The sequence below is a fragment of the Adiantum capillus-veneris genome, chromosome 18 (assembly GCF_014529385.1).
Source record: "Adiantum capillus-veneris isolate H3 chromosome 18, ASM1452938v2, whole genome shotgun sequence".
Lineage (NCBI taxonomy): Eukaryota > Viridiplantae > Streptophyta > Polypodiopsida > Polypodiales > Pteridaceae > Adiantum > Adiantum capillus-veneris.
The window spans coordinates 155,605,237-155,633,142 of record NC_140948.1 but is presented as its reverse complement, the minus strand read 5'-3'; the positions used below and the strand labels follow the sequence as shown (position 1 = coordinate 155,633,142).

Below are 27,906 nucleotides of genomic sequence, written 5' to 3'. Positions count from 1 at the left end.
ACTGAGGAGAGCTAGAGAGAGACGGCCCGAGAGACAGATTACAGGTTTCTTTACACTAGATATTCGACCCCCGGAGGAGCAGCCAGAGGAGCAGACACTCATACTACCGCTACTGGCATTCTCATAGACCGAGCATTGGAGCTAGGGAGATCTAGACGCCCGCGATTGAGAAGAGGAGCTACACAACATCGACGGAGAACACAGCAGAGGATTCGAGCCATACTCTCTCGACGTCCAGAGTGCAGATGAGGATGGATCTCGACCATATCTTCCCCACTTCTTTCATTGTACTACACATTGTATTTTGTTTCAGTTCTTTTTGATTCCGGACATGGTATCAGATTCACTATGTTGTAACGGCTTGGTCTCATAGGTCATTTTGGCCTTTTGAAGAAGTTCATATATCATTTCATTTAATTTCATATCTCTCTCTCTCTCTCTCTCTCTCTCTCTCTCTCTCTCTCTCTCTCTCTCTCTCTCTCTCTCTCTCTCTCTCTCTCTCTCTCTCTCTCTCTCTCTCTCTCTCTCTCTCTCTGTGCACAGGGTTCGCGCTACTCTTTTCGCCACCAGTGAGGACGTTCACGGCTTCAGCATGGATAGGCTGCCTCCATTCCAGTACTCCTTGGATGCACCCTCCTTTCTCTCACACGGATGGAGACCACTAGACTTATATGTCGGGATTTGATTCAACTAGATATGAGAAGCACATGGATACAACCGTTACAAGAGTTGGGCTTGAAGATGGCTTTCTACAGAGAGCATCTCCTCCAGCAAACAGAGGATGGATATGTGATCAGACCTACCTATATGGACACTGATTTATCCTATGGGATACGATGTGCTATTGTTCAAATGCGCACATCATCACATCACTAGCTAGAGATTCAGATTGGCAGATTTAGGAGAGTACTAGCAAAAGCCAAGATATGCCAGTTATTTCAGAGTTACATCACATTTGTCATTGTCCGGTATACTACAAGATACGAGGCCACTTTCACTGTCTATTCAGAGAGGGCTTTGGACCATTGGCTAGAGTCATGCCATATCAGGATCAGAGATGCCTTGGGTTGTTTTTTCTAGAGCTGCGTAGACACAGGAAAAGTCTCTTAAGGAGACCAAGTAGTGGGAGACATTCACAGAGGGAGATCATTGAATTCTTTAGAGTAGGGACTCAACAACCGAACGAGCATGCTTCGCAGCAGACTTCAAAGCCCACTTCTACTAGAGGTATATTAGTGGGCATCCACATTTTGGCCGTTTGAAGACGTTTAATATAACATTTCATTCATCTCTCTCTCTCTCTCTCTCTCTCTCTCTCTCTCTCTCTCTCTCTCTCTCTCTCTCTCTCTCTCTCTCTCTCTCTCTCTCTCTCTCTCTCTCTCTCTCTCTCTCTCTCTCTCTCTCTCTCTCTCTCTCTCTCTCTCTCTCTCTCTGTGTGCGCGCTTCAGTCCATCTGCGCACCAGCCCGCCATGGGCGCTGCCTCCTCGCCATGACCACTTGACAGCTACTCTCTCTCTCTCTCTCTCTCTCTCTCTCTCTCTCTCTCTCTCTCTCTCTCTCTCTCTCTCTCTCTCTCTCTCTCTCTCTCTCTCTCTCTCTCTCTCTCTCTCTCTCTCTCAAATGCATGAACGAAACAGTTAATCTCCGCATATCGAGGAGCGGGATTTCGGTCCGGTCATCACCAACACGCACCATGGCACCTATGAAGGGAGCATCTCCGAAAGCAGAAACGGGTACAAACCCGGGTACAGGTAAAGAAACAGGTGGAAACACGATCACGTGTTCAATGCAGGACATTTGGGGGTTTCTCACATCCCTGCAAAACACAATCATGAAGCAAAGCGAGGAGATTAAAACTCTTGCATTACAAAATCAAGATTTGGAACATAAACTTCATATTCAGGACATGCGGCTCATTCGACAAGACGAACAGATACAAGAACTGCAAGAAGCTTTCACTAAACAAACACTCACGACTCAGGATGCTCTGACCACACATGATGAGAAAATTGCTCACATATGTGAAAGACCACAGAATGTATCCGGAACTGTGGTTTCTTGGGCAAACATGGTGAGAAGCAGGCAACCCAACCAGATTGCTACGCATATGGGTGATGAAATGTATGCCAATGAGGAGGATAAAGAGAACAAAGAGTACAATGAGCAAGAGAAGAGGAAAATGAATATAGTAATTCGGGGTATCCCCGAATCTGACACGGAAAAGGTTCTCACCTTGAACACGGACATCACGGACTTGATTTCAACCAAGTTTGGCATGCATGATGTAGTAGTATATGGGGCACATAGAGTCGGCAAGAAGAAGCCCGATACCAACCGAGCAATCGTATGCACACTACTGGATGCACGTAAGAGAACTATAATTCTCGATAACGCCCGCATTTACCTACAGGGGAGCACCCTCTACATTAGTGAAGATCGAACACGTAGTCAACAGCAAGCAAGGAGGGAAGCTTATGAAGCACGCACTAAAAAGAAAGAACCCTCAGCCGAGGAAAAAGCAGAAGAAAAATGACGAGACGGGACCCATGGGACCACGAAATTACAAGTGACAAGCTGGAACTGCCGAGGTTTTCCATGGCATAAAGGGGAAGGCCTTACAGAAGTTTTGCCTCAAGCAGATGTACTTTTCTTGTTGGAAACGTGGGAGCACGAGACCTGTAGAATCCCACACATCGAAGGATATGTAACACAATCTTTATGGATGCCATGTACAAAAATGAGAGGTCAAGGAGGGGTTGCAGTGACATACAGAGAAGAGCTCCAAAAAGTGATCACCGTATGCAAAAAGGATGCTCATAAACGGTACATATGGATTAAAATTGCAACAGGGGGCAAACCCGTGTTCATCGCAGGGTGCTATATCCCACACAGGGAATCACCATTTTATGGTGCTTTCAACATTGAGAAAAACAACCCATTTGAGGATTTGTATGCAGACATTAATCAATATACACAGGAAGGAATGGTTATGCTTATTGGAGATATGAATGCCCGGATAGCACATGCCCAAATGCAAATGGTCGATTTCATGACAACACCAGAAACGGAGCATCAGAATGATGCAATAGATCCCATATGGAAACGATGCTCAAGAGATCCAATGACAAACCCGCAAGGCGTGGCTCTGCTTAGTATGATGACCTCACTACAACTCCTAGCCTTAAACGGAGCACAAAGATTTGCTAATTCAGGGGAATGTACATGCTATACAGCCAATAAGGGCATGAGTGCTATTGATTATGTATTGGTTTCCTATGAGGCGTCCCACATAGTTTATAATCTCGCTATTGGAAACAGATCACCAAGCTCAGACCACACACCAATACATGTATGGCTGCACATACCTTCTCGAATTGAGGAAAAACAGTCCCAACCCCGATCATGGACATATAAGATGCAAATAGATCAGAAGCAAGCATATGCAACATGCCTAGACAGGAAACTTGCTCAAGAATGTATGCCATCTAACATTGAAAACACCTGGGAAATTTTCAAACATGCATTATGCGAAGCAGTAGAGGAAACAATGGGGAAAACATACAGAAAAGGGAAGAGCAGGAAAGGGTTACCACACAACCCTTGGTTCGATGAGGAATGCAAAAATGCAAAGAAACAATTGCGGCTAACACCCCAAACAGCCAATGCATGGGTAGATTTAGCAAAGATCTACAATACTCTCAAGCGAAGGAAGAGAAGAGAATATGAGTTGCACACTGAAACACAGGCCATAGCGAATTTCAAAAAGAACCCCAAGGGGGAATAGCTGAGAATGAAAGGAAAGCGGCAGGACACTATCGGAGACATAAATCCAGAAGACATGTATGCATATGTGGAACAATTGTATGTACATGAAGACGCACGGGGGATGCCAGATATGCGCCATGAAATTCCAATAAAAGAGCCTTTCGATTTCACAACGGTGACCAAAGGCATACAAAAATTAGCCAATGGTAAAGCACCCGATACGCTACACTTCAATTCCGAAATGCTCAAATGGTCAGGCAACATTGCACGGGAATGGATACATGGATTAATTAATAAGGCAATCACACAAGGGCTGCCAGCAGACTGGCAACGAAATTGGATAAAAGAACTTTTCAAAAAAGGGGATGTAAATCAGCCCACTAATTACCGAACCATCACGGTTGGATCATGTATGTCTAAACTTCTAGGGAGTGTTCTAGAACAAGCCATAAGCTCATGGGCAGAAACAAATGGCAAGCGCGCAATAGGACAAGCAGGTTTTAGACCCAAGCATAGTACGATTGACCACCTTATTTCACTCAAGGTCTTAATGGAAGAGAGCCGGCTAAAGGGAAAACCTTGTACTGTTGTTTTGTTGATTTCACAAAAGCATTCGACACGGTCCCGAGAACTGGCCTATGGCAAAGAATGGAAAGTATCGGGGTACCACTCCATCTCAGAATTGCAGTGGCACATCTTTACCAAAGAGTTCTATGCCAGCTGAAAACACATCCAGGTATGTCCAAGGAATTCTCAAGCAACATGGGAGTTAAACAAGGATGCCCTTTATCCCCAACTCTCTTCGGGCTATGCATAGACCAGATTGAGGACTTCATACCCCAGGCACTCGCAGAAGAACCAGATGGACCTGCCATCGGAATGCTCACACTTCTGCTACTCATATATGCAGATGATGTTGCTCTTTTTGCACATGATATAGTATCTCTTCAAAAATTGGTAGATGCCATGCATACCTTTTGTGAAAACACGGGGCTCTCAATCAATGTAAACAAGACAAAGTTTATGCTTGTGAGGACTCAAAAAAGACAGGAAATTCAACCAACTCTCATGTACCAAGGGAAGCAAATTGAAAGAGTAGACAGCTTTATGTACTTGGGAATGGATATACCATCTAATTATGCTTGGGGACAATGCGCACAAAATAGAATTGATGTGGGGCATGCCAAATATTACCAACTTGAAAACATGTATACACAAAAAGTCATCAAGAGATGGGAAATTAAAGCAATTATATACGTGTGTAGTACAGGCCATCCTATACGGAGTAGAAATTTGGGGAGCTAGTATCTCAGCCCACCCATGGAATGAGATTGAAAAGATACAAAAGAAGTTCCTATGTAGACATCTGGGAGTCAAAAAAACTACACCGTATTCAGTGTTGCTTTTGGAAACAGGCAAAAGACCCCTCGAAATGAAAGCCCTGCAAAGAATGTTTACATACATTATGAAAGTTAAACTGATGCCCTCCACTCGAATCCCCCACATAGCATGGAAGGCCGGATGTGCACTACAAAAGACTAAGAAAAGTAAATTCTTAACATCGAGCCTTATCCAAGACATAAGGAAGTGGTTTGCAAAATGGAATGTACAGGCATATGTGGACATGCCCATTGTCAAGGGGGAAGAAGGGGAATGTATGATGAATTTTGAAATAGCACTACTTGAATGCCTTCACAATAAATGGCGAACGACCACACATCGGTCCAAGTTCGAATATTATTGCGAACATGTCAACACAAATACTGGGAGCTCTACAGCACAAGCAAGCCGGAAGCCCAAGTACACATCCAAACGCCTATGCCCCATATGGCAAGAAAATCCATAACTCTGATGCGTACAAGATCACACTTGCTTAAGATAGAAACAGGCGGCTGGCTGAAAATTGATGTTCAGAAAAGAATATGCACATCATGTACTATGCGAGCCCTTGAAGATGAAGCACATGTGACGTTAGAATGCCCAGCATAAGCACATATTCGAGCTGATTTTCAGCAGCTCATACACGGATGCCATACTCTCGCCGAGTTGCTCTCAAAAACGGACCCCTCCCCTCCAGCTCTCGGGACATATCTTGCCCGCATACTAGAACACCACAAAACACTCACAAAAGACACAAAAAAATCACACGAGTAACACACCCTCGAAAGAGGAGAATGTCTAAAAGGTCCCATGGGTCATTTTGGCCCCCCGTGGACGTGAATATCAAATCAAATCAAATCAAATCTCTCTCTCTCTCTCTCTCTCTCTCTCTCTCTCTCTCTCTCTCTCTCTCTCTGGCAAGTCGGTAATAGGGTTTGCGTGCTGGTCATCACACAGGTCAGTAACTCGCAAGTAGGTGCAGTTGTTACGTGCAGGCAGAGTGCAACTACGGACGTCAAGTTTGCAACAAGGGTTAGTCACGTCGTTTCTCAAGGGGTTTAAATTTAACAAACAGAGGGCCTGCCTGCTTCTTCTACAAGCAAGGAGGCTGCTTATTGAGGAATCAAGGAGTCTCTCTCCATCTTGGCTGGTGGAGTTCAACGCGTAGGTGGTGTCCTAACGCAAACCAGCACCACAGGGGACGTGCAACACAAGCGTGTGAGGGAACAAGTTCTACAAGGCGTTGGTCGTCGTGGGGAGATGGACCAATCAGCCAACTTCGGGGACGATGATACTTATGAAACTTATGAAGCGACATTTAGGCGGAGGTTTCGAGAGAGCGCACTATGGCCAGGTTCAATGAGAGCAAAGAAGCTGTCTAGAGTCAAAGATGACCTAATGTATGAGAAGGTACAGGTGATGATCAAGACGGAGCTGAGCCTTTTGAGGGGTGACATTGAAAAAGAGATGTATGCAAATCGGAGACTAACAAAAAAGCTATGTATGCAGATATGAGGAAAGAGTTGGACAAGGAGAAGCTTAGTAAGTGTGACGAGATGTACACATCATTGAAGGCCGAAATGCAAAATATTGTGAGGGCAAAAGTGAATGTAATGGAATGCGTGATGCAAAAAAGACTAGATGATGCACTTGCTACGTTTGAATCTTGGAAATCAAAAATGGAAGAACGCATGAATGCAAAGGATGCATTGATCAAAACACTTAAGGGAGACCTCGCAGGTTGCAAAAATACCCCTGCAAAGGAGGGAGAAAATTAACCCTCAATGATAAAGGAGCTCGAAAGCATTAAGGAATAGGTGAAAACTCTCCGGGAAGAGGAAGAGCAAAGGCACGAACAACCTCTGCATGGACAGAGCACCTATTCAAAACACAAGAGAAGGTTGATAAAGCTGAAAAGTGGATCGAAGACGCAATTAAAGGAAAAGATAAGATGCCTGAAGCCACATTGGCATCCACTATCATTAATATGACAATTGAGGAGGAGAAAAAGAGCAAGACTAGAGCCCTTCATGTGCGTGTTACAGGTCTCAAAGACACTGGAAAAGTAGAAGAAGAAGTGCAAGAGTTCTAGCGCATGGGTATTTCTAAACCCACACATACAAGTGCTTGGAGAGTTGGCAAAAAAAGGGAAGTAATGAGAAAGGAAGGCCCAAGGAAAGCGCACTCATTACATGTTTCCCTACACTGGAAGCTAGGAAGAAATTCCTAAAGAAGAGACCAACACTCAAGCAATTGAGATATTTTTGGGTGATGACCTCACTCTAGCATAGGTAGCACACATGCAAGAAATGATGCCAGAGATCAAGGCGGTGAGGGAGAAAGGAAAAATAGATTTCTACAGGGGAGGGAGAGTAGTGGTGTTGGAAAAACGCACCGCATGACTGTGCAAGACCTATGGGACCAACATTATTTTTTACTCGGAAACCCATCAAAATCCTAGCGGCACATTACCGTTGGGAGACTACCTGCAGGCAAGAAGTGAGATCAACGCATAGAGGACGGGGGTCAGGAGGTGTGGCAGTCCTATTTAGAGAGGAGGTGCAACCCCTCATTTGTATTGTTCGAAGGGATGAGGAGGCCAGATATATGTGGGTCAGAGTGAGAGCAGAGACATGGAGGCTACTCTACACTGCAAGATGCTATTTTTCCCGAGCACATCTCATTATGCGTCGACCCAAGGGAGAGTCACCCTACATGATATTGGATGAGGACATATGGGAGTTCTCTAGGGATGGAGATGTCATTCTTTTGGGAGACTTCAATGCCAGGACGGGCCAGTCTCAGACAGCTTTCTACGATACCTCAGAGGAACTGTTGAGAGAATTGGATGTTAGTGATATGGGACTAGCCAGGTATCTACATACGCTTATGCACAGAGGATCCGGGGAGACCTTTAGGGAAGCTCACTTATATATTGACAGAGTCACTACAGGATGCAGTAGTAGAGGCATGCCCCCATACTGAGCCTCGGCAGTGCCGAGGTTCTCGGAGCACACCCCAAAATAGCTGGTATGATGAGGAGTGCAGAGAGACGAGAGCCCGACTTCAAAGGGAGGTACTTCTAGGTGCCATTACTCGCAGGCAGCCATGGATTGCTTCTTGGCGTTTGGTACGACAAAAGAAGAGGGCGTTTCTAGCTCGGCTAGAGCAGGATTTATATCAAGGCGAGGCAGGGTGACAATTCCATGAGCACTCCCCCCCACTAGTCATCACTTCTACGGAGGTATGGGGTCAATATACATCATTTCTCTACACTATCTTGGGGAAGCCACCTCTTCCAAATCCGCCAGAGCCATGCCCACACACATGTGCTTTCTTACTGCCGAGATGGTTAAGAAATCCATTGATAGGATGAAGACTAGGAGAGCATATGATCACGATGACCTGGTAGCAGAGCATTTTATACATGCCAAAGATTTTCTTGCAGGGCTTCTAGCAGTGATGTTCAACCGTGCCATGTGCGAGGGCCTACCTGATACTTGGAGTTTCTCCACGATTGTACCTATCTTCAAGTCAGGGGACCCTATGGAGCCTGAGAACTACCGCACTATCATAATTGGACACACATTGGCACGGTTGTACCCCTCCTTGAGCAGTAGTTGAGTAGATGGGCTTAGAGAGAGGATGTACGAGCAGTAAGACAAGCAGGTTTCAAGAGAGGTTTCTCTTCTCGTGATCATATCCTGACACTCAGGGCCATTATTGAGGAGGAGAGATCACGTGGGAGACAGCTCTATTGTTGCTTTGTGGACTTCCGCAAAGCCTTTGATACAGTGCCCATAGCTAGATTGATGCACAGACTGCAAGAGATGGGAGGTTCCAAAAGAGTTGATTTGGGGGATCATGGCTCTATACAAGTCAGTAGTGGGACATGCATGCACTTTAGAGGGGATTTCTGATTTGGTTCGCTCCACTATTGGGGTGAAACAGGGCTGCCCGCTATCTCCTACACTATTTGGCATGTATGTGGATGAGTTGCTGACTACATTGAGAGGGATGGTGATGGGACATGGATCCTACTACTATTATATGCTGATGATATTGTGCTGATTTCCGACTTCCCGGAGGGGATGCAGCGTCATTTAGATGCCTTGTACACATTTCCCCACGATAGTCGATTGTCTGTTAACCTGGGAAAACCAAGGTTATGGTGTTTAACACCACACCACAGTGGGTCAGGAGGTCAGCACGTACTTTTACACATGGCCAAGAGACGGTGGAGTATACAGATGCATACACCTATCTTGGGATACTCTTCGGTGGACCGGCTTTTTCATTGAGGAGAGAAGACTAGATTGACGAGAGCTTATGCAGCCTTGGGAGGTTTGGAGAAGATGTGTTCGCAAGTTCAATTTCAAGAACCTCGAACAAAGTTGTGGCCTTTTAACACTCTAGTGGCTTCAGCTATACTCTATGGGGTTCAGATATGGGGGCCCTCAGTGGACCACCAGGGCAGATCTGGTAGCACTGATGGATGGATATGTATGGAGAGGCCTCTAGTCTCTATGATCTCTGGCTAAGGCCCCAGTGCCACATGAGATTATTCGAGCTGAGCTAGCTGCCCATCCTCTCGTAGTTAAGGCCCTTACTAAATCAGTCTCCTTCATGCATAATTTATGGGACCTTCCCAGAGACAGATATGCTCGGCTAGCACTTGAGTCATCCCGACAGCTAGCGCTATAAGGGGACACAGCACATTGGTATGGGCAGATGACATCATGGTTTCAGTCATACAGCATCAGCATGGATAGACTGCCTCGCAAATTGTTTCTGTGTGTGTTCTTTAACCAATCGATGTCTCGTTTTTTTCCACAAAAACACAGTTTAAAATCCAAGAGATTGAAATCTTGGATTGTTTTGTCAAGTTCCTTGAACTTACAACTGTTTAATACTGTCCACAAAATTGGCGTTTTCCGCATCATTTTTGTACCAATGATAAAATGATAATACCGTTAAGGAAGTCCAAACCTGCAAAAAGCTATTACCTCTTTTGCATGAATTGAAACGAAAGCCTTTAATTGAGGTCTCCTAAATAATCCAGCTGTATTGTGACCAAGCATCAAATCTAACAACTGCAAAATCACGCCATCTCCAACTATTAGGCCAATCAAAAGTCATGAAACATAGGCCAATTGGAAAAAGAAGTATAAAGGCCAGAACTTAATTGGCATACTAAATAATCAACAAATTTTTTGACTAATGATGCGACCCCTTACAATGCAACATGAAACACAGCCCAATACAAGAAGTAAGGAGCTCACAACAAATAATGATACCAGGCAATCAACAAAGCTTTAGACTAATGATAACCGTTCCCTTCATTCCACTTGGCAAAACCATGGTACCTACAAGTTCGTAATGTGAGTCTCTATATTAACACAAGCAGCTGTGCAGCCTTCAAATAGAGCACCATTACTAAATGTCTGCATTCACAGAGCCAACCAACCACACCCCCCCCCCCCCGAAAACTGAGTACAGAACACACTGCCTTAAGAAAAGAACATAAGACTGTCCGTTGCCTCAACCACTCGAACCAGCAGCTCGACCTGACCACGGATATTGCTCCAGAGGCATACAGAGCAGTGATATATGACTACAAGTTGTGTAAATAACAAATGCTAGTTGTCTCAATATTGTACAGACTGAGAGCTTTCATGCATTTACGAACTGAAAGTGTAGCCGTACGATGAATAAATCCTGCCTACTTATTTTGAGAATCTCTTTGAATGCAGCACCTGAATGTACTACATCCAATGATAAACTGAGTTTGATTAAAGGGAGGATCAGAAGCAAAAAAAAACCTTGCCAACGGGATAAGCTATCGGGAAGCAAATCACCATCAAAATACGAACAAGCCAGCCCAGATTTGCCCCAATGGCAAGTCCATTGCGGGAACAGATAGCTTGAGGGATAACCTGCCAAAACATACAATTTGGCTCTCGAATCAAAAGAAAAATTTTAAATATATGACCCAAAATATTGCATGTGTGTCGATTTTCTGTTTCTTGAAACATATAGCCTCAAAATGACTCATAAAAAAGTTACAATAATTTTGAAGACTTTTAAAGCATGACCCAAAATATTGCATTGTGTGTTCATTTTCTATTTGTTGAAACATATAGCCTCAAAATGAACTCGTGAGACAGTTACAATAATTCTTAAGACTTTTAAAGCATGCACTTCAAAGTCCAATTTCCATCCCCCCTCTTCCCCAGCTGCCAAAAAACTGCAAAATAAATAGTGCAGAATACACAACGCCTGTGTGTGTGCCCGTGCCTGTGCAACCAACATTCTTAGTACCTGACTAGAAATTTGCATGCTATTGTTTACTGTTTGTGCAATGAATGCTAGCAAGATGAAAGAAGGAAACAGAAGTACCTCACCAAAAGCCAGTACAAACGTGACAGAGAGGATAACTGCAACTAAGGTGCTAACCATATTGTCCAAAAATACTGGCAAAGCCTGTAAAATTTATACAGAATTAAATAACAACTGGCAACCAGAAGTAAAAATCAATCATGGTAGACTCATATCTTTAATTCCCAGTGATATATGCAGTAGAGCTTTTTACAATGTTTAATAGAGTTTCTACTCTGTTTTGCAACTTAACTTTGACTGGTGATGCATTTACATACAGAATGATCCATGGCGACTCATAATCTATATTTTCGAGTGATATAAGCAGTAGGGATTCTTTTTCTAGTGATTGATGGAGTTTTTTCTCTGTTTGATTTTCAAAATTTGTTCTGCAAGATCATGAGTGCAAAATGAGCTTCATCCACGTCTAGCTCAACAGGAATTTACTTCTAATGCCCTCAATAACCGCTAAGGTGTCTTGTGGAAGCAATCAGAGAAGAGTCAGTTGTCAGCATTGTTTTCTTTTTTTCCTGTTTCTTCCTTAGTTATGGGGTTTTGTTTCTTAGAAAGAGTTTGGCAGAGCCGCGGGGGGTTGGGGGGCGCACAGGGAAAAGGGGGCACGGGGGGGGGGGGGGGGGGGATGTTGTTGTGTTAATATATATGCATACAGGTATGCCTGTCATCGCGTGAGCATGTAGTAAAGCAACTAGAACCCTATCTCACCTCCATTGCTATCGCGTTGCACAGCACAAGTGTCACTAAAAGCTGGTGTTGCTTTTTGACAACTGGAAGAACAGCCACTGCAAATATATTTCCATCAAAAAATGAGACTCTTTAGTAAATCCAGATGTCAATGTAAAAACACTTTGGAGACATCACAACAAAAATACTATCAAAGAGTTGGCCTGCGGTACCATGACAATTCTTCTCAAATGCACGCATGGTTCTGGCTATGTAAATCCCAACTTACAGGCTAGTACCTTGAAAACTGGACTTCAACAAATAAAACTTATCAAAGCATCCCCATTGACCAAACTCTTGAGTCTCTCAGCTACAAACTCTCAGTCCCACAGAAAATTAGCCCCTATAAGCCTTGACTTAGTTGTTTCTCAAAACCTTGCCTCATGCTTATTAATTAATGTTCTTGGATGCTGTTCATAAGAATGATGATCCCACTATCCTCACAAGCAGCCTTTATGGTAATGATGCCATCATCGTGTACATAACATAAATTCAAATTACTTGAGGACCTTTTTATTTGTCTGCTAAGAGCGTACCCAAGTAGCAATCTAGTGCATGTATGTAAGAACATGCGTTCAACTACAGATTCTGTCAGTCCCACAAGAAATTATTTCTCAAAACCTTGATTTGAGCTCATTTTATAAAGCATTGCAAATTTCTAAACACTAAGAGATGGCCTTTAGAATGATGATGTCATCAATTTTAAAAGAGAGCAAAGTCCTATTACTTGGAAAAGCCCTCAAGGCGCCCAACTGGTGCAGATTCTGAGGGCATATACAAAACTGTTTTCAAAGCAACGAATGAAAAAAACTGTTACATCAATACGAAACTGCAAAAAAGCTGAAAAAGGCCAGGGGAGAACCTCTCCTAAAGAAAGTAAAAGTGCCCTCCTAGGAAAGAGGATGGTCCACTTGAGAGAGAGAGAGAATGAAATGCAATGAAATGTTAAATTAACGTCTTCAAAAGGCCAAAATGACCTATGAGACCAATCTGTTACAAAATGGTGAATCTAATAGCATATCTGGGTACAAAAGAACTAGATACTACTACTAGAATCCATCGTCATCTGCACTCTGGTTATCGAGAGAGAGTGGCTCGAATCCTCTGCTGTAGTCTCAGTCGATGCTGTGTATCCCCTCTCCTCAATCGTGGCCATCTAGATCTCCGTAGCTCCAGTGCTCAGTCGATGATAGTGCCGGTAGTGGTCGAACGAGTGTGGACCGAGCTCTGCAATGATGACTGCTCCTCTGGCTGTCCCATATCTAGTGAAAAGAAATCTGTAATCTGTCTCCTGAACTGTCTCTCTCTATCTCTCCCCATTAAAGTGTCTCTATATCTGTGTAACTCAAGTAGATATAGCCCAAGACATCTCTGATCCTCATAACTCATGACCCTAGATAAAGGACCGAAACCTTCTCTAAATAAGCAGTGGAAACGGCCCCATATCTCATAGTACACTATGCAATGACATACGTAATGTAGCTCTCTTTGGCTCTACTCGCATAAGCGGCATATCCTGTTGTCTGCTGATATCTTCTAAATCTACCAGTCTCAATCTCCAGCTAATGTGAGGATGTGCGTATCTAACCAATGGCACACCCCAAACCATGAGACATATGTGTGTCCATGTAGCTGGGTCGAATCACAAACCCATCTCCTGTGAGGTGGAGAAGATGCTCTCTATAGAAAGCCATCTTCGAGCCCACTTGAGAGAGAGAGAGAGAGAGAGAGAGAGAGAGAGAGAGAGAGAGAGAGAGAAATGAAATGAAATGTTATATTAACGTCTTCAAAAGGCCAGAATGACCTATGAGACCAAACTGATACAAAAGTGGTGAATCTGGTACAATGTCTGAAAAGTGTGAGATTGTGAAAATAAATGCGAAAAACTAAATACAAAGTATTAGATAAACTTCTTAGGAGCATTCTGGGTGTCTGGCTAGAATGCTTCTAATCCTTTGTTGTAGTCTCCTCCGGTGAAGTGTGCTTCTGCATCTCAGTCGTGGTCGTCTCGATTTCCTAAGCTCAGTCACCCTGTCAATGAGGGTGCCTTTGGTATGAATGTGGGTATTCCTTTGTGCTCGCTGCTGGCCTCTTGCTTCTCCTTCCATTCCTACTTCTCTCGATCCGAAGAAATCTGTGATCTGCCTCTGAGGTTGTAGTGCTCTTTGTCTTCTCATTAGATTATCCTTGTGCCGATGTAGTTCCAGTAGGTACAAGCCTAGGCACCTTTGATCTTGGTATTGCATGACTCTATCTAGAGGTCCAAAGCCTTCTTTAAATAGGCCATGGAAACGCCCACATATCTCATAGTATACGGTGCAATGGCATATGTAGTGTAATTCTGTCTCCGGCTCCATTCCGCATAACTTGCAAATTCTCCTCTCAGGTGGGATTCCCCTAAATCTGCCAAATTCAATTTCCAGTTGGTGTGAGGATGTACGAATCTGACCAATAGCACATCTCAAACCATGAGACAGGTGGGTATCCATGTAGTTCGGGCGAATCACAAAACCATCTTTAGATAGCTGTAGGAAGTTTTCTTGTAGTCGGCCATCTTCGTGCCCAATTCTTGTGTAGGGTCTACCCATGTCCTCTTAGTGTCCAACTGTATAAGATCCTGGCAGATGATTTTATTAATCTCCATTCGTGTGATTGCCAATGATGGAGCCTCAAGAGAGTATTGAAGGGGGGTAATCTTTCCATACTGAACCCGTGTCTCTGAAACCACGAAGACAGTTGCGCATACCAGCATGATGTATCTCCTTTCATTGCTAACTGTCGAGAGGATTCGAGGGCCAATCTAGTATGTCGGCAATTATTTGTATCCCACAGACCATGTATAAAGGACACTAATCTGGTAAGAGCTTCAATTTCTATCAGAGGGGCAGCTAGTTCCGCTCGGATAATTGCGTGTGGTACGGAGGCCTTGGCTCTAATCATTCGGGAAATCATAGATACCAACGGTCTCTCCATTGACTTCCAATTATCCTGATCCACAAATGGTCCCCAAATCTGGACCCCATAAAGCATAGCCGAAGCCACCGCAGTATCAAAGAGCCAAAGTTTTGTTCGTGGTTTCCTGAAACTGCACTTGTGAACACATCCTCTCCAACCCTCCCAAGGCCGCAGAGGCTCTGGACAATCTAGCCTCCGCTGCTTTCTTAAGAGTAAACTTCGGTCCTGTAAATACCACACCAAGGTATGTGTATGCATCTGTGTACTCTATTGTATCCTGGCCATATGCAAATGTAGGTGCCGATCTCCTAACCCACTGCGGTGTGATGTTAAATACCATAACTTTGGTTTTACCCAAATTCACCGACAGTCCGCTGTCCTCTACGAATTTATGTAATGCATCTAACTACCTCTGCATTCCATCTGGTGATTCTGCTATCAATACAATATCATCTGCATACAACAACAAAGGGATCCATGACCTTGCAAGTTGAGCACCTCTGTCACCCTCTCTATCAATGTAATCTGATACCTCATCTATATACATACCAAATAAAGTAGGGGACAGTGGGCATCCCTGCTTTACTCCAACGGTGGAATGAACAATGTCGGAATCCCCTTTTGGAATACGTACATAACCAGTTACTGACCCATATAAGGCCATGATCCCCCAGATAATCTCTTCGGGGACCCCTAACTCTTGCATTCTGCGCATCAATCTGGCCCTTGGTACTATACATCCTTCTCCCGCTTGCTCTTCCTTCCTCAATAATGGCTCTGAGCGTAAGAATATGATCTAGAGTGGAATAACCCCTCCTGAATCCAGCTTGTCCTGTTGCCCTTATGCCCTCATTCTCTGCCCATCTACTCAATTTTTGTTCCAGAATGGATGCGTACAGTCGGGCCAATGTGTGACCCACCATAATGGTACGGTAGTTCCCGGGTATCATAGGATCCCCTGACTTGAAAATAGGTACGCTAGTAGATAATTTCCAAGATTCAAGTAATCCTTCACACATGACCCGATTAAACAGACGAGCAAGGACTTCTGAAAGTAGATCCCTTGCATGGATCAGATGTTCTGCTACTAGACCCTCATGATCATATGCTCTTCTTGTCTTCATCTTATCAATGGCTTTTTCCACCATTTCCGTAGTAAAGAAAGTACTAGTAGCAAGGCATGGCTCTAGCGTATCTGGTAATGGAGGCTGTCCAGATACCATATATAATGATGTTACATATTGACCCCAAATCTAGGAGAAGTAATTGTCGGAGGCGATGAGTGCTCGTGAAATAAACGCCCGGCCTCATGTGAGTCCTGACTCAAGAAGAGCTGATATAAATCCTTCTCCAGTTTGGCTAAAAATGCCCTTTTCTTGCGACGTACTATACGCCGAAGAGCAATCCGAGACTGCTTATATGTGATGATCCCAAGTGTAAGCTCTTTCTGGACCTGGGTTCTCGTCTCTCTGCATTCCTCGTCGTACCAACTATTTTGAGGCATGTTCCCAGATCCTCTCTTCTGATCAGGCTGAGTATGTGGGTATGCCTCTTGTGCTGCTCCATGTAGTATCTCTGTTAGCTCAGAAGTAATCTCCTCTACAGTATATACTGGCTCGGCTGCCCACATCCTATTATAGATCTGTTCCACATAGACTGAATCAGTCTCTGGTGTGAAAGTATATCTTGTGTGCGTCTTCTTCCTTTGTACTTGAGAGGCATTGTATTGGAAGGAGATTGATAAGGTCAAGAGAGCATGACCCACTGCAATCCCAACCGGTCTGGGTCCCACCTTAAAGTCCTCGATACTAGAAAAAAAGCTTGGCGAAGTCATGACATAATCCACTGTATTGGCCCCATGCCTGTGCGGGAAGCATGTGAATCCCCCAGATAAAGGGAAATTCTCTAGACCATTAAGTATGGCCAAACCATGTGTAGTTGCCATCTCCATGAGATGTCGCCCATATTCAGTGTGTTCTTTATCCTGTGAGTTTCTAGTAAGCCCCTCCTGTGATAAATCCACTTCTCTGAGCATTTCCTCAGAAGTATCATAGAATACTGCTTGAGAGTTGGCCGTTCTGGCATTAAAGTCTCCTAAGAGAACAATGTCTCCATCTCTAGAGAACTCCCATATGTCATTATTCAATATGGAGAAAGGGGATTGTCCTTTAGGTGAGGAGTAGAAATAAAGCTTGGCGAAGTCATGACATAATCCATTGTACTGGCCCCATGCCTGTGCGGGATGCATGTGAATCCCCCAGATAAAGGGAAATTCTCTAGACCATTAAGTATGGCCAAACCATGTGTAGTTGCCATCTCCATGAGATGTCTCCCATATTCAGTGTGTTCTTTATCCTGTGAGTTTCTAGTAAGCCCCTCCTGTGATAAATCCACTTCTCTGAGCATTTCCTCAGAAGTATCATAGAATACTGCTTGAGAGTTGGCCGTTTTGGCATTAAAGTCTCCTAAGAGAACAATGTCTCCATCTCTAGAGAACTCCCATATGTCATTATTCGATATGGAGAAAGGGGATTGTCCTTTAGGTGAGGAGTAGACTGATGTACTTGGAGGGAAGTAGCATATAGCGATATATAGAAATCTACCTGTCTCGGCTCTCATTCTCACCCACATATACCTTGCTTGTTCATCTTTCCTGATAATCTGTAGTAGTGGTTTCAGCTCCTCTTTAAATAAGACTGCTACTCCTCCTGAACCCCAGCTACCTCATAAAGATCTCTTGTCTGGTCGACCAGCTGTTTCCCATAAATACCCCTTCACATGTGGCATAAGCTGTCCCGGTATCTGGTGTGTCTCTCAGTAGAAAACTATGTCCCTGTCCCTAAAGCTGTCTTCAAAGGCACCTACATCTAGCCTATATGATCCATTACAATTCCACGCCACTATCCGGAGCGTCGCCCCATAGGTCTTGCACCGTCATGATGAGCGCTTTTCCAGAACCACTACTTTCCCTCCTCTCCAGAACCACTACTTTCCCTCCTCTATAAAAGGCGATTTTCCCCTTTTCTCTTGCTGCCCTAATCTCTGGCATCAACTCTTGCATGTGTGCCACTTGTGCCAATGTAAGGTCATCTCCCAGGAAAATACCGGTTTTCTTAAGAGTTGGCCTCTTCTTTAGAAATTCTTTCCTTATTTCTATATTCGGGAAGCGGAGAATAAGTGCCCTATCCTTTACGTTTCCCTTCTCATCGATTCCTTTCTTGCCCACTCTCCATGCACTTGTGTGAGTAGGCTCTGTGATGCCCATGCGTTGTAGCAGTTCCCTCACTTCTTCATCTACATTCTCTTTGTCTTTGACTCCTGTGACCCGCACATGCAAAGCCCGAGTCTTCCTTTTCTGCTCTTCCTCAATGGTCATATTAATAATGGTGGAAGTAGGTGTGGTCTCAAGCATCTGGGCCTTCCCTTTCTTCGCATCCTCAATCCATTTCTCTTCTTCATCAACCTTTTCTTGTGTCTTAACAAGACGTTCCGCCCATGAAGATGCCGTTTTCGATTTCTGTTCATCTCCTTCCCGTAGCTTTCATCGGATCCTTCATGTCCTCGAGCTCCTTCAGCACCGAAGGTTGGTCGTCTCCCTTCTCCTTAGTTGCAGATTTTCAAGCCGCAAGTTCTCCTTTTAGCTCCTCGATTATTGCATCTTTTTCCTCCATGTGCTTTTCCATATTTGTTCTCCATGCTTCAAAACTTGCTACTGCCTCATCGAGTTTCTTTTGCATAACGCATTCTGTTACATTTACTTCGGCCTTGATTAGGTTTCGTAATTCCGTTTTCACGATCTGAATTTCCTCATTCTGTATCCCCCGGATCTCTCTCCTTAGTTCTCTCATCATGTCTCCATACATGGAATTCCTGAAGCTCTCGGCGTTCGCGTGCATTTCCTTCCTGATGTCCTCCCTCATATAGTTTAGCTCTGATTTGAGCATCACTTGGACCTTCTCCATCAGTAGCTCATCATGTATCCTGGAGGTTTTCCCAACGCGTAAGGATCCTGGTGATAGTACAGTATCTCTATTTCTCCGTTTGAAAGTAGTCGTTTTTTTTGGGGTGGTGTAGCTATCTATACCCGGCCCTTCCCCTTTGGTAGGCGGGTCCATCGAACCCGAGCCCCAAATGTGGGATAGGGTACTAGGGTACAGGGTGAGGGACTGAGAGTATGGCAAACTTAACCAATTTACCTTAAGGCCTTAAATCTCTTTAAACTTGGACACAAAGAGAAAGCTTAAAATCTTTTTAAGCTTAAAATTTACCTTAGGGCTTAAAATTGAAATAAACGTAAGGGATATTGACATCCTACGCGTAGAACAGCTGGGCGACTGCTGGACTTGCTACGCGTAGAACAGCTTGACGTGCTATGCGTAGGACTACGCGGGACATCAAGGCAGCGCGAGCCTCCGGTTCACTCGCTATGCTACTGCTCACTCCCAAAATCTGCATGCGCTGCCTGCTGTAACCTTACTCCAATGCGTGTTGCTCCATGGCCTGCGTGCGCTACCTGCCTGCCTGCTGTTCAAAGATGGCGATGGGACTGCTCACCAGCTCGCCAGCTGCTCACCTGCTCGCGCTGCTTGCTGTAACCACCTGCCTGCACGTTTCTGCTCGCGAACAGCCACCTACGTGACCTAACCCTGCTTGCGACCTGACAGAGAGAGCAGCAGAGACCTGCGTGTTGAGACTTACGTGACCTAACCCTGTTTGCGACCTGAGAGAGAGAGAGAGAGAGAGAGAGTTAAGCAAAAACGACATGTCAGATTAAGGGGGGGAAAAACAGCTCAGAGAAGTACATAATCTCAAAGATTTCTCCATTACAAAAGCCATGGCCTTGTCTGGTTGATTCATAGATGCTATATCAAGACAAAAATAACAGCTCGCTGATGTACAGAATCTTAAAGAATTCTACATTACAAAAACCATGGCTTTGGCTGGATGATTCACACCTACTCCCATGGAAATGAAATGAAATGAAATGACACATTAACGTCTACAAAAGGCCAAAATGACCTTTGAGACCAACAAGTTACAAACTGGTGAATCTAATACAAAGTATGTGTGCTGAAAGAAAGACTAACATCCTAAACATAATGTTGTAGTGAAAGTGAAAGTGGGGGAAGACTAGAGACTCTCTAGTCAATACAAAGGTGCAAAATAATAAGGGATGCAAGAAGCTTAAGCTATTAAGAAGAGGATAATCCTCGCTCTGAGAGAGAGAGAGAGAGAGAGAGAGATTTAACATCTATGTGAGCCGAAGTTGGCCTATGAGACAAATCAAGTATACATGTGTGTGTCCTCCATGTATCAGACAAAAAAAAACAATCTAAACTGGTACATAATAAGGATAAGGATAAAAAATCTTGATTTGTGATGGGATCTATGGGGGAGATGGAGCTCTAGTACTAGGGAAATGTGTATGTCTATATGCTCAAGTAGTACAACCATGCAGATGCATCAAGCTAGCTAGCTCCATCTTGTGTCAATGGGAGGGTGTAAAATATGGTGCATGGGAGGATCGTGAGCAAGGGTTGCTCGAATGAATGCAACTAGTGGGCCATCATCCGGGCTCATCTCTCCTCAACAGCTCGACGTGCTCGGGCCTGGATCTCCTCAATCTGTCTGCGATGGAGTCGTGGGGCCCGGCATCCAGTAACACATGGGCGTCGTCTGGCCTGGCTCATCTCAGCCTGCTGAAGAGTCACTCCCCTCGGTGGATCCGGGAGTGGAGGGGATGTGGTCCTCTTTAAAAAATCTGTAAGTTGTGACTCTTCCCCCCCCCTCCGAGCCCCCGTGTCTCCGTAGGTAGATGTAGAAGTGTCTCTCGGCCTCTACATCTCCAACAGGTAGCGCCCCAACTGTTTCTGTTCTCGAGAGTATATGACCTCGCCGAGGGTAGGCTTCCCTGTGAACAGTGACTTGTATCAGCCTCTAATATCACCATAAGCTCTGGATCTACAAACTAAGTGCTCCTCATTCTCCACCTCCTCGCAGACTCTCTCCTCCCTAGGGATGTCATGAGCGCGCCCCACCTCTATCTCTAGCATGTGTGATGATACTCTAAGGTGGCCAATCGCCACTCGTGAGTTGTGTGGTATGTAGATGACCATGTAGCGTCATCGTCGCTGTATGAATCCGTCCTCCAAAACGGTGAGGAAATGATCTCTGTAGAGTGACATCTTCCATTGAAGGGGAAATGTGATCCAAGTCTGCTGTCTGATATAAAGCTGCCAGAGATCTTGTCAAAGCACTATATTTCTCTCACTGTGTGAGAGATGAACCTGGAGTGAGTCAGGGTCGTACTGAAAGAACCTTGGCAAAAGCAGTGTCCAAATCCCTCATGTAATGATCGGCTTCAAAAATCTTGTCCTTGATGCTTCGAAAGGGAGGAACCTTCCTAGCACCTTTGATTACTTCAAATGGTGCCTTCTCCGTTGACGAGTGAACCGTGTTATTGTAGGAAAATTCCACCAAAGGCAAATATGTTTCCCATTGAGTCTTCTGATCAAAGATATAAGACTTCAATAAATCCAAAACCACTTAATTGGCTATCTCAGATTGCCCATCGGTCTGTGGGTGGAATGATGACAAGAACTGCAACCGCGTGCCAATGTTTTCCCAAATTGCCCTCCAAAACAAACTCGTGAATCGGGGATCTCTGTCCGACACTATCGTCTCAAGCATGCCATGTAACCGAAAAATCTGAGCTATTTTAGTCTCGTCAAATGGTCAAGCTTGACTGTCTTCTTTACTAGAATAAAGTAAGCTTGCTTGCTAAATCTGTCAATGATTGTCCAGATGCCATCGTGCCCCCATGGATTTTATCTTTGATCTCTCCAAGTGGGTGGGAATGGGTAAAGGCTATAGTAGTCCCTGTGCCTTATGCTTGTCAAACTTGACCTTCTGGCATACTAAACAACTCCGAACAAATTCATCCACATCCTTTTTGAGTTTCGGCCAAAAGAAGTAACGCTCCACACCCTTCAAGGTGATATCTATGCCGTTGTGACCCGTAAAAGTTGGACAATGGCACTCTGTCAAGACCTTTTCTCTCAAAGGCTACACAACATCGTTTTCTGCATCAAATAGCCATCCCGTATAAAATAACCTGAAACTGTCTCCCTATTCTGTATCCGAGTAAAAATGTCAACAAAGTCAGTATTTGTGTCGTACTGGTCAACCATATCCTCGAAACTTCTGTGATGAATCGCGGAAATAGCAAGAACCAAGGGCTTCCGAGACAATGCAACTGCCACTAAATTCTTTTGTCCCTGAACATGGACAATCTGAAAGTGAAACTGTGACAGGATGTTAGCCCATCGCATTTGCTTTTCTGAAAGCTACTTCTATGACAAGAAGTAGCGTAAACTCTAATGATACGTAAATAAAATCAACTCCGAGTAAATAGTGCCGCCACTGTGTAAGGGCATGGATCACTACCAATAGCTATCTCGCGTATATTTGTGCTACCAATTTTGGCCGTGAAAACATCCTGCTTTCATAAGAAATAACATGGCCTTCTTGCATCAAAGCTGCTCCCAAACTACGACCACAAGCATCACAATAAACTTCGATGGCTTTTGCAAGTCCGGCAAAGCCAACATTGGACCCGTAGTCAATTTTTCTTTAAGCGTCTGAAAAGAAGTCACCTCTGTCGGTCCCCACGTGAAAGGGACTCCTTTCTGAGTCAATAAAGGCAAAGGGGAAACTATCTCTGCAAACTTTCGAATGAACCGTTGATAATAAGAGCACAAGCCCAAAAAGCTTTGAGCTTCGTGAACATTCTTTAGGTCACGCCAATCGCGGATAGTTTCGATTTTGGCCGGGTCCATTTGCACTCCTTCGGCTGAGACAATGTGCCCCAATAAATGTATCTCCGGTAAGAAAAACTCACTCTTTTTGGCATTGATAACCACTCTATGCTTGCGCAATGCCTGAAAGACCTGTAGCAGATGATGTCGGTGCTCCGTTTCATTCTTGGAAAAAACTATAATGTCGTCAAAGAAAGTGCCCACAAAAGATCGATACTCTTGGAAAATCCTATCCATTGTCCGATTAAATGTTGTTGTAGCATTTGTAAGTCCAAAAGGAATCACCAAAAATTCATATAAACCAAAAGTTGTCTTGTAGACATCTCCCTGAGCGATTCGGGTCTGATAATATCCACTTTTCAAATCAATTCTGCTGAAGCAAGAGGATCCCTGAAGTCTGTCGAGAATATCATCGATCCTTGGGATAGAGAATCTGTTCTTGATGGTGATTTATTGAGAGCTCTATAATCAATGCACATTCTTCAAGATCCGTCTTTCTTTAGTACTAGCAAAACCGGGGAACAGTAAGGTGATGTACTAGGTTGGATGAGACCCTTTTCTAGAAGTTATTTTACTTGATTCATTATTTCTTCATTTTGGGCTCAACTAACTCGAGAAGGTGGCCGGTTTGGTGTTGTTCTTCCAGGAATCAAATCAATCATATGGTCCTCAGAACAAGATGGAGGTAACTCGCCTGATAGGCCTCCAGAGAAGCAATCAGCCTCTGTGTGCAGGAACTTTGCCGTTCCTTATCCAATTCAGACATATTGGTTCGTTGTTCATCATTCAATTCTTTCAAGTAGATCGAGTAAACAAAAAAGACTTGATTTCATTAATTTAAAAATGGCCGAAGCCGATACAATAGGAACAGACTCGCCCTTCAATTTTACATCAAGCACAATTTCCCTGCCCTTCTCATTTGTCAAAGTCGCTTTCTTAGCCCGATAGTCACTACGGCGTTGTTCTTGTGGTACCAAGGGATTCCTAGGAGGACGTCAAACCCTTCCAAAGGCATGATGTAAAAGTCCTCTTGCCTTAAATACCCCTGACAATGCAAACGAAGTTTAGGTGTAATGGCAACATCCTGTCCGGATGCCGCTAGAATTGCCTCCACCTGGGGCCCCATTCTGTCGGGTGTGAAATGAAGTTTGCCTTGGCTCCTCCGTCAAAAAAGATGAGGGCTTCCTAATCTCGTATTTTGTCCTATGCGTAGAAAAGTTATGTGCTTTCGTCCATCTGATGCGGGTCGGTCCCCATACAATCCGGTACTAGTCTTGCTTTCATCTTTTCTTTTCTGCCACGTTCTTCAGCTGCTCTGGAGCTCTCTGGCCTATCTTCCGATTGTTGGGGCTTTTTGGGGCACCTTGCAGAGATGTGTCCTTGTTCTGTGCAGTCAAAACACTTCCCCTCCTTGAGGTGGTCCGTTCACTGTTCCTCGATCAATCGGGGTCGTGCATCCTTCTTTTTCTGAAACTTCCTCCTTCTATTATCATTTGTTGAATTTTGTCCGGTCCTTGGTGTCAAAACTTGATCAGTGGGGTAAGTCAGGTAACCCAAATGCATAGCAAACCCCCACTTAGCATGTCCCATCAATTGTTGTATGGACTCGAACTTCTGCTGAAGGTAGTAATCTCGAATCTCTTTGGGAAGTCCACATCAAAACCACTCGATTTGCTGCTTAAAAGTGACCTTCTTAAAAGAAGAGGCCGGTGGAAAAGCATCCCAAAATCTCTCACAATAAGCATCCAAAGTGTCATCCTTCGTCATCCGAAGATAGTTCCAAGCTTCCAAGCGGTAATCACATCTCGTTCATACTCCTGAGTCAGCCAAGAAGAAATAAAGAGCCATTTGAATTTTAACCACTTGATAGGAGCTTCTTTCCGTAAAAGAAGAGTGGACCACCACAGTCTGGTATTTCCTTTTAAGAATGATACTGCCCTCCTGATTTTGGAGTGCTCTGAATCGCGCCCTCCAGAGAATGCTATGTCAAACTGCTGAATAAAGGCTAAAGCCTTGGGAGCATCTCGAAATCCTGAAAAGGAATCAAACTTTACTGGCTGTCCACCTTCCTTAAATTCCTTGGTCTTTTTGCCCTTGTCCTCGACAAAATCATATTGATTGGCTCTGTAAAAGTGTTTCTTCTTTGAATAGCATATGTGGTCATCGAAGTCCAAACTCTCAGAGGAGGATGAATTCTCAATAGAACTATCAGAAACAGGTCGAGATCTGCTCTTCTTTGCCTTCTTCTTGTTCTTTCCAAAACTTTGATTCTTTCTTCCTTTCTTGCCCTTTCTGTCCTCTTCGCTCGAATCGGAAGAGGAAGACCCATCCGAACTGTCAGAAGAGGATGAACTGAACAGTCCTTCAAACCGTACATGCTTCTTCTGTTTTCTTGCACTTGCAAAAGAAGATTCATGTTGGAATTAGGGTTGCAGAGAAACGCACACAGATTGGAGAAGACGAAGGAAGCTCAAGGCACACAACTAAGAGTGTATTACTTAGCGTGCAATGAAAAGAAGGACAGCCCTAGAGTGATGGGCGTATATACAATGCACGGGGGAAAAACCTCCTCAAGAGGAAAAAAATGCCCCGGCGGTCCTAATGTGTTCACACACATCACTACCACATGTATATGATAACAAATCCCCCCTGGAGTGATGCGGTGAACGAGAGCTGGCACATGAGTAAAGGGAAGTGCCATGCCTGAGGACATGATCAGTCCACAAAGAGGAGTAAGCCCAAAGCTTTGCGGAAAGCTTTGAGCTTCTCACGAGACAATGCCTGTGTGAAAAGATTTGCAAGGTTGTCCTGTGTTGGCACGTAAGCCAAGCTGATCTCTCCTGCTGAGAGCCTCTCCCTGACATAGTGGTAATGCACCTCAATGTGCTTTGTGCGAGCATGAAAAACGGGGTTCCTCGCAACTGCCAATGCGCTCTGACTGTCACTGTAGATAGTGTTGGCAGTGTCCTGTCCAACACCCAAATCAGCCATAAGGCGTCTGAGCCATACACACTCAACCGTAGCTGTGAAGACTGCCCTGTACTCAGCCTCACAACTCGAAGTGGCCACAGTAGGTTGCTTCTTGCTCAACCATGATATACATGAACTGCCAAGCATAAAACAAAAACCACTTGTGGACACTTACGTGTCAAAACAACCAGCCCAATCTGAGTCCGAAAAAGCATGTAAGTCTGGCGGCAATGATCCCCCCGGGATAAAACAAGCCAAGATGTAAAGTGCCACTAAGGTAGGGAAAAATCCTCTTGACAGCTTGCCAATGCTTAGACCCTGGGCTATGCATAAATATGATGACCTGTGAGACTGCAAACTGAATATCTGGCCTCGTGTTGCATACATAAATGAGGCATACTGCAGCAGTTTAGTAAAGAGTGACATCAGCAGGATCACCAGCGTCACGAAGACTCAATTTCAAACTTATTTCCATGGGAGTGGCAATAGGTTTGCAATCCTGAAGTCCAAACTTACATAGCAATGTCTCTATGTAATTTTTCTGACACAAGGTAATACCACCATCACACTGCTTAAACTGTATACCCAAGTAATGATGCAACAGTCCCAAATGTTTCATCTTGAAAGTAGCATTCAAATCAGCCTTAAATTTAGTACTATGTCTCTCATTTGGTCCAGTGATCAGCAAATCATCTACATAAAGAACCACAATGAGAAGTACATCACCCTCACACTTTACATACAATGTGCTTTCTGTTGGATTGTTACGAAAGCCTTGTTTGACCAAATGAGTGTCAGCTTTCTCATACCAAGCACAAGGAGATTGCTTCAACCCATACAAAGCCTTGTTACATTTGCACACTTTGTCCTCTTGTCCTTTCTTAACAAAACCGCGAGGCTGCGTTACATAAACTTCCTCAAATATGTCACCATTCAAGAAAGCAGTAACAATGTCTATTTGATGTACATCCCAACCAAAATGAGCTGCCAATGCACATAGAAAACGCACAGTAATCATACGGCAAGTGGGAGCAAAAGTCTCTTCATAATCTATGCCTTTTTGCTGTGCATAACCCTTTGCAACAATTCGAGCCTTATGGCGATCGATCTCACCATCCGGCTTGCGTTTCAACTTGTAAACCCACTTCGTATCAATGGCCTTTTTGCCAGGAGGCAAATCACATAAAGTCCATGTGTCATTTTCTATAAGTGCATCATATTCTAATTGCATGGCAGCCATCCAATTTTTTGAATTCTGTGCTTTCTTAAAAGACAGAGGTTCCTTAACATCATGTAGGCTAGACACAGCCAAACCATAACAATCTGATGCATAAGATGCATGGCGAGAGCCTGAACGAGTACGACTAGACAAAGGTGCATCCAATTTACTGTCACGCAATGTATGCACCAGCTATTTTGGCATACCTCTAGCCTGCTCATTTTCAACCCTTTCCTCATCAAGTACATCATGTACATCTGCATCAGTAATAGACTGATCTGTAACATTTTCGAAAACCCCGATAGGCTGTACATTTGCCTCATTTGAATTTACATTCGAACTTCCACCACTGAAAAGAGGTAAAAAAGTGTCATAAATGTCCTGTGAGCTTACATTACTGTCTCTAGTACATGACCACAAGGGCTGAACAGAATCTTCCACAAACACTACATCCCGTGAAACCAGAATACGCTTTGTTTGCGGATGATACAACCTGTAACCTTTGCTTTCAGCACTATAATCAACAAAATTTGACAGCCTTATCATCTAATTTTCTGCATTGTGTTTATGGCACCAAAGCATATGCCAAACAGCCAAAAACACGCATGTGCTCAATAGAAGGCTTTCTATCATGCCATGCTTCATATGGAGTAAGAGACTGCAAAGCTTTCATAGGACAC

The 27,906-nt window shown here is 44.1% G+C and overlaps 1 protein-coding gene across 1 annotated transcript in view; it reads right to left on the bottom strand.

Moving 5' to 3' along the window:
* LOC147436681 (DUF21 domain-containing protein At4g14240-like) overlaps positions 1-27,906 on the bottom strand; it is a 158,034-nt gene that overhangs the window by 113,778 nt on the left and 16,350 nt on the right. The window contains exons 3-6 of the mRNA XM_086489496.1: positions 12,248-12,324; positions 11,546-11,629; positions 10,969-11,082; positions 10,153-10,239 (exon numbers count right to left, since the gene is read on the bottom strand). Coding sequence (XP_086345622.1) covers positions 10,153-10,239; positions 10,969-11,082; positions 11,546-11,629; positions 12,248-12,324 — 362 coding nt within the window. The remainder of the gene's footprint in view (positions 1-10,152; positions 10,240-10,968; positions 11,083-11,545; positions 11,630-12,247; positions 12,325-27,906) is intronic.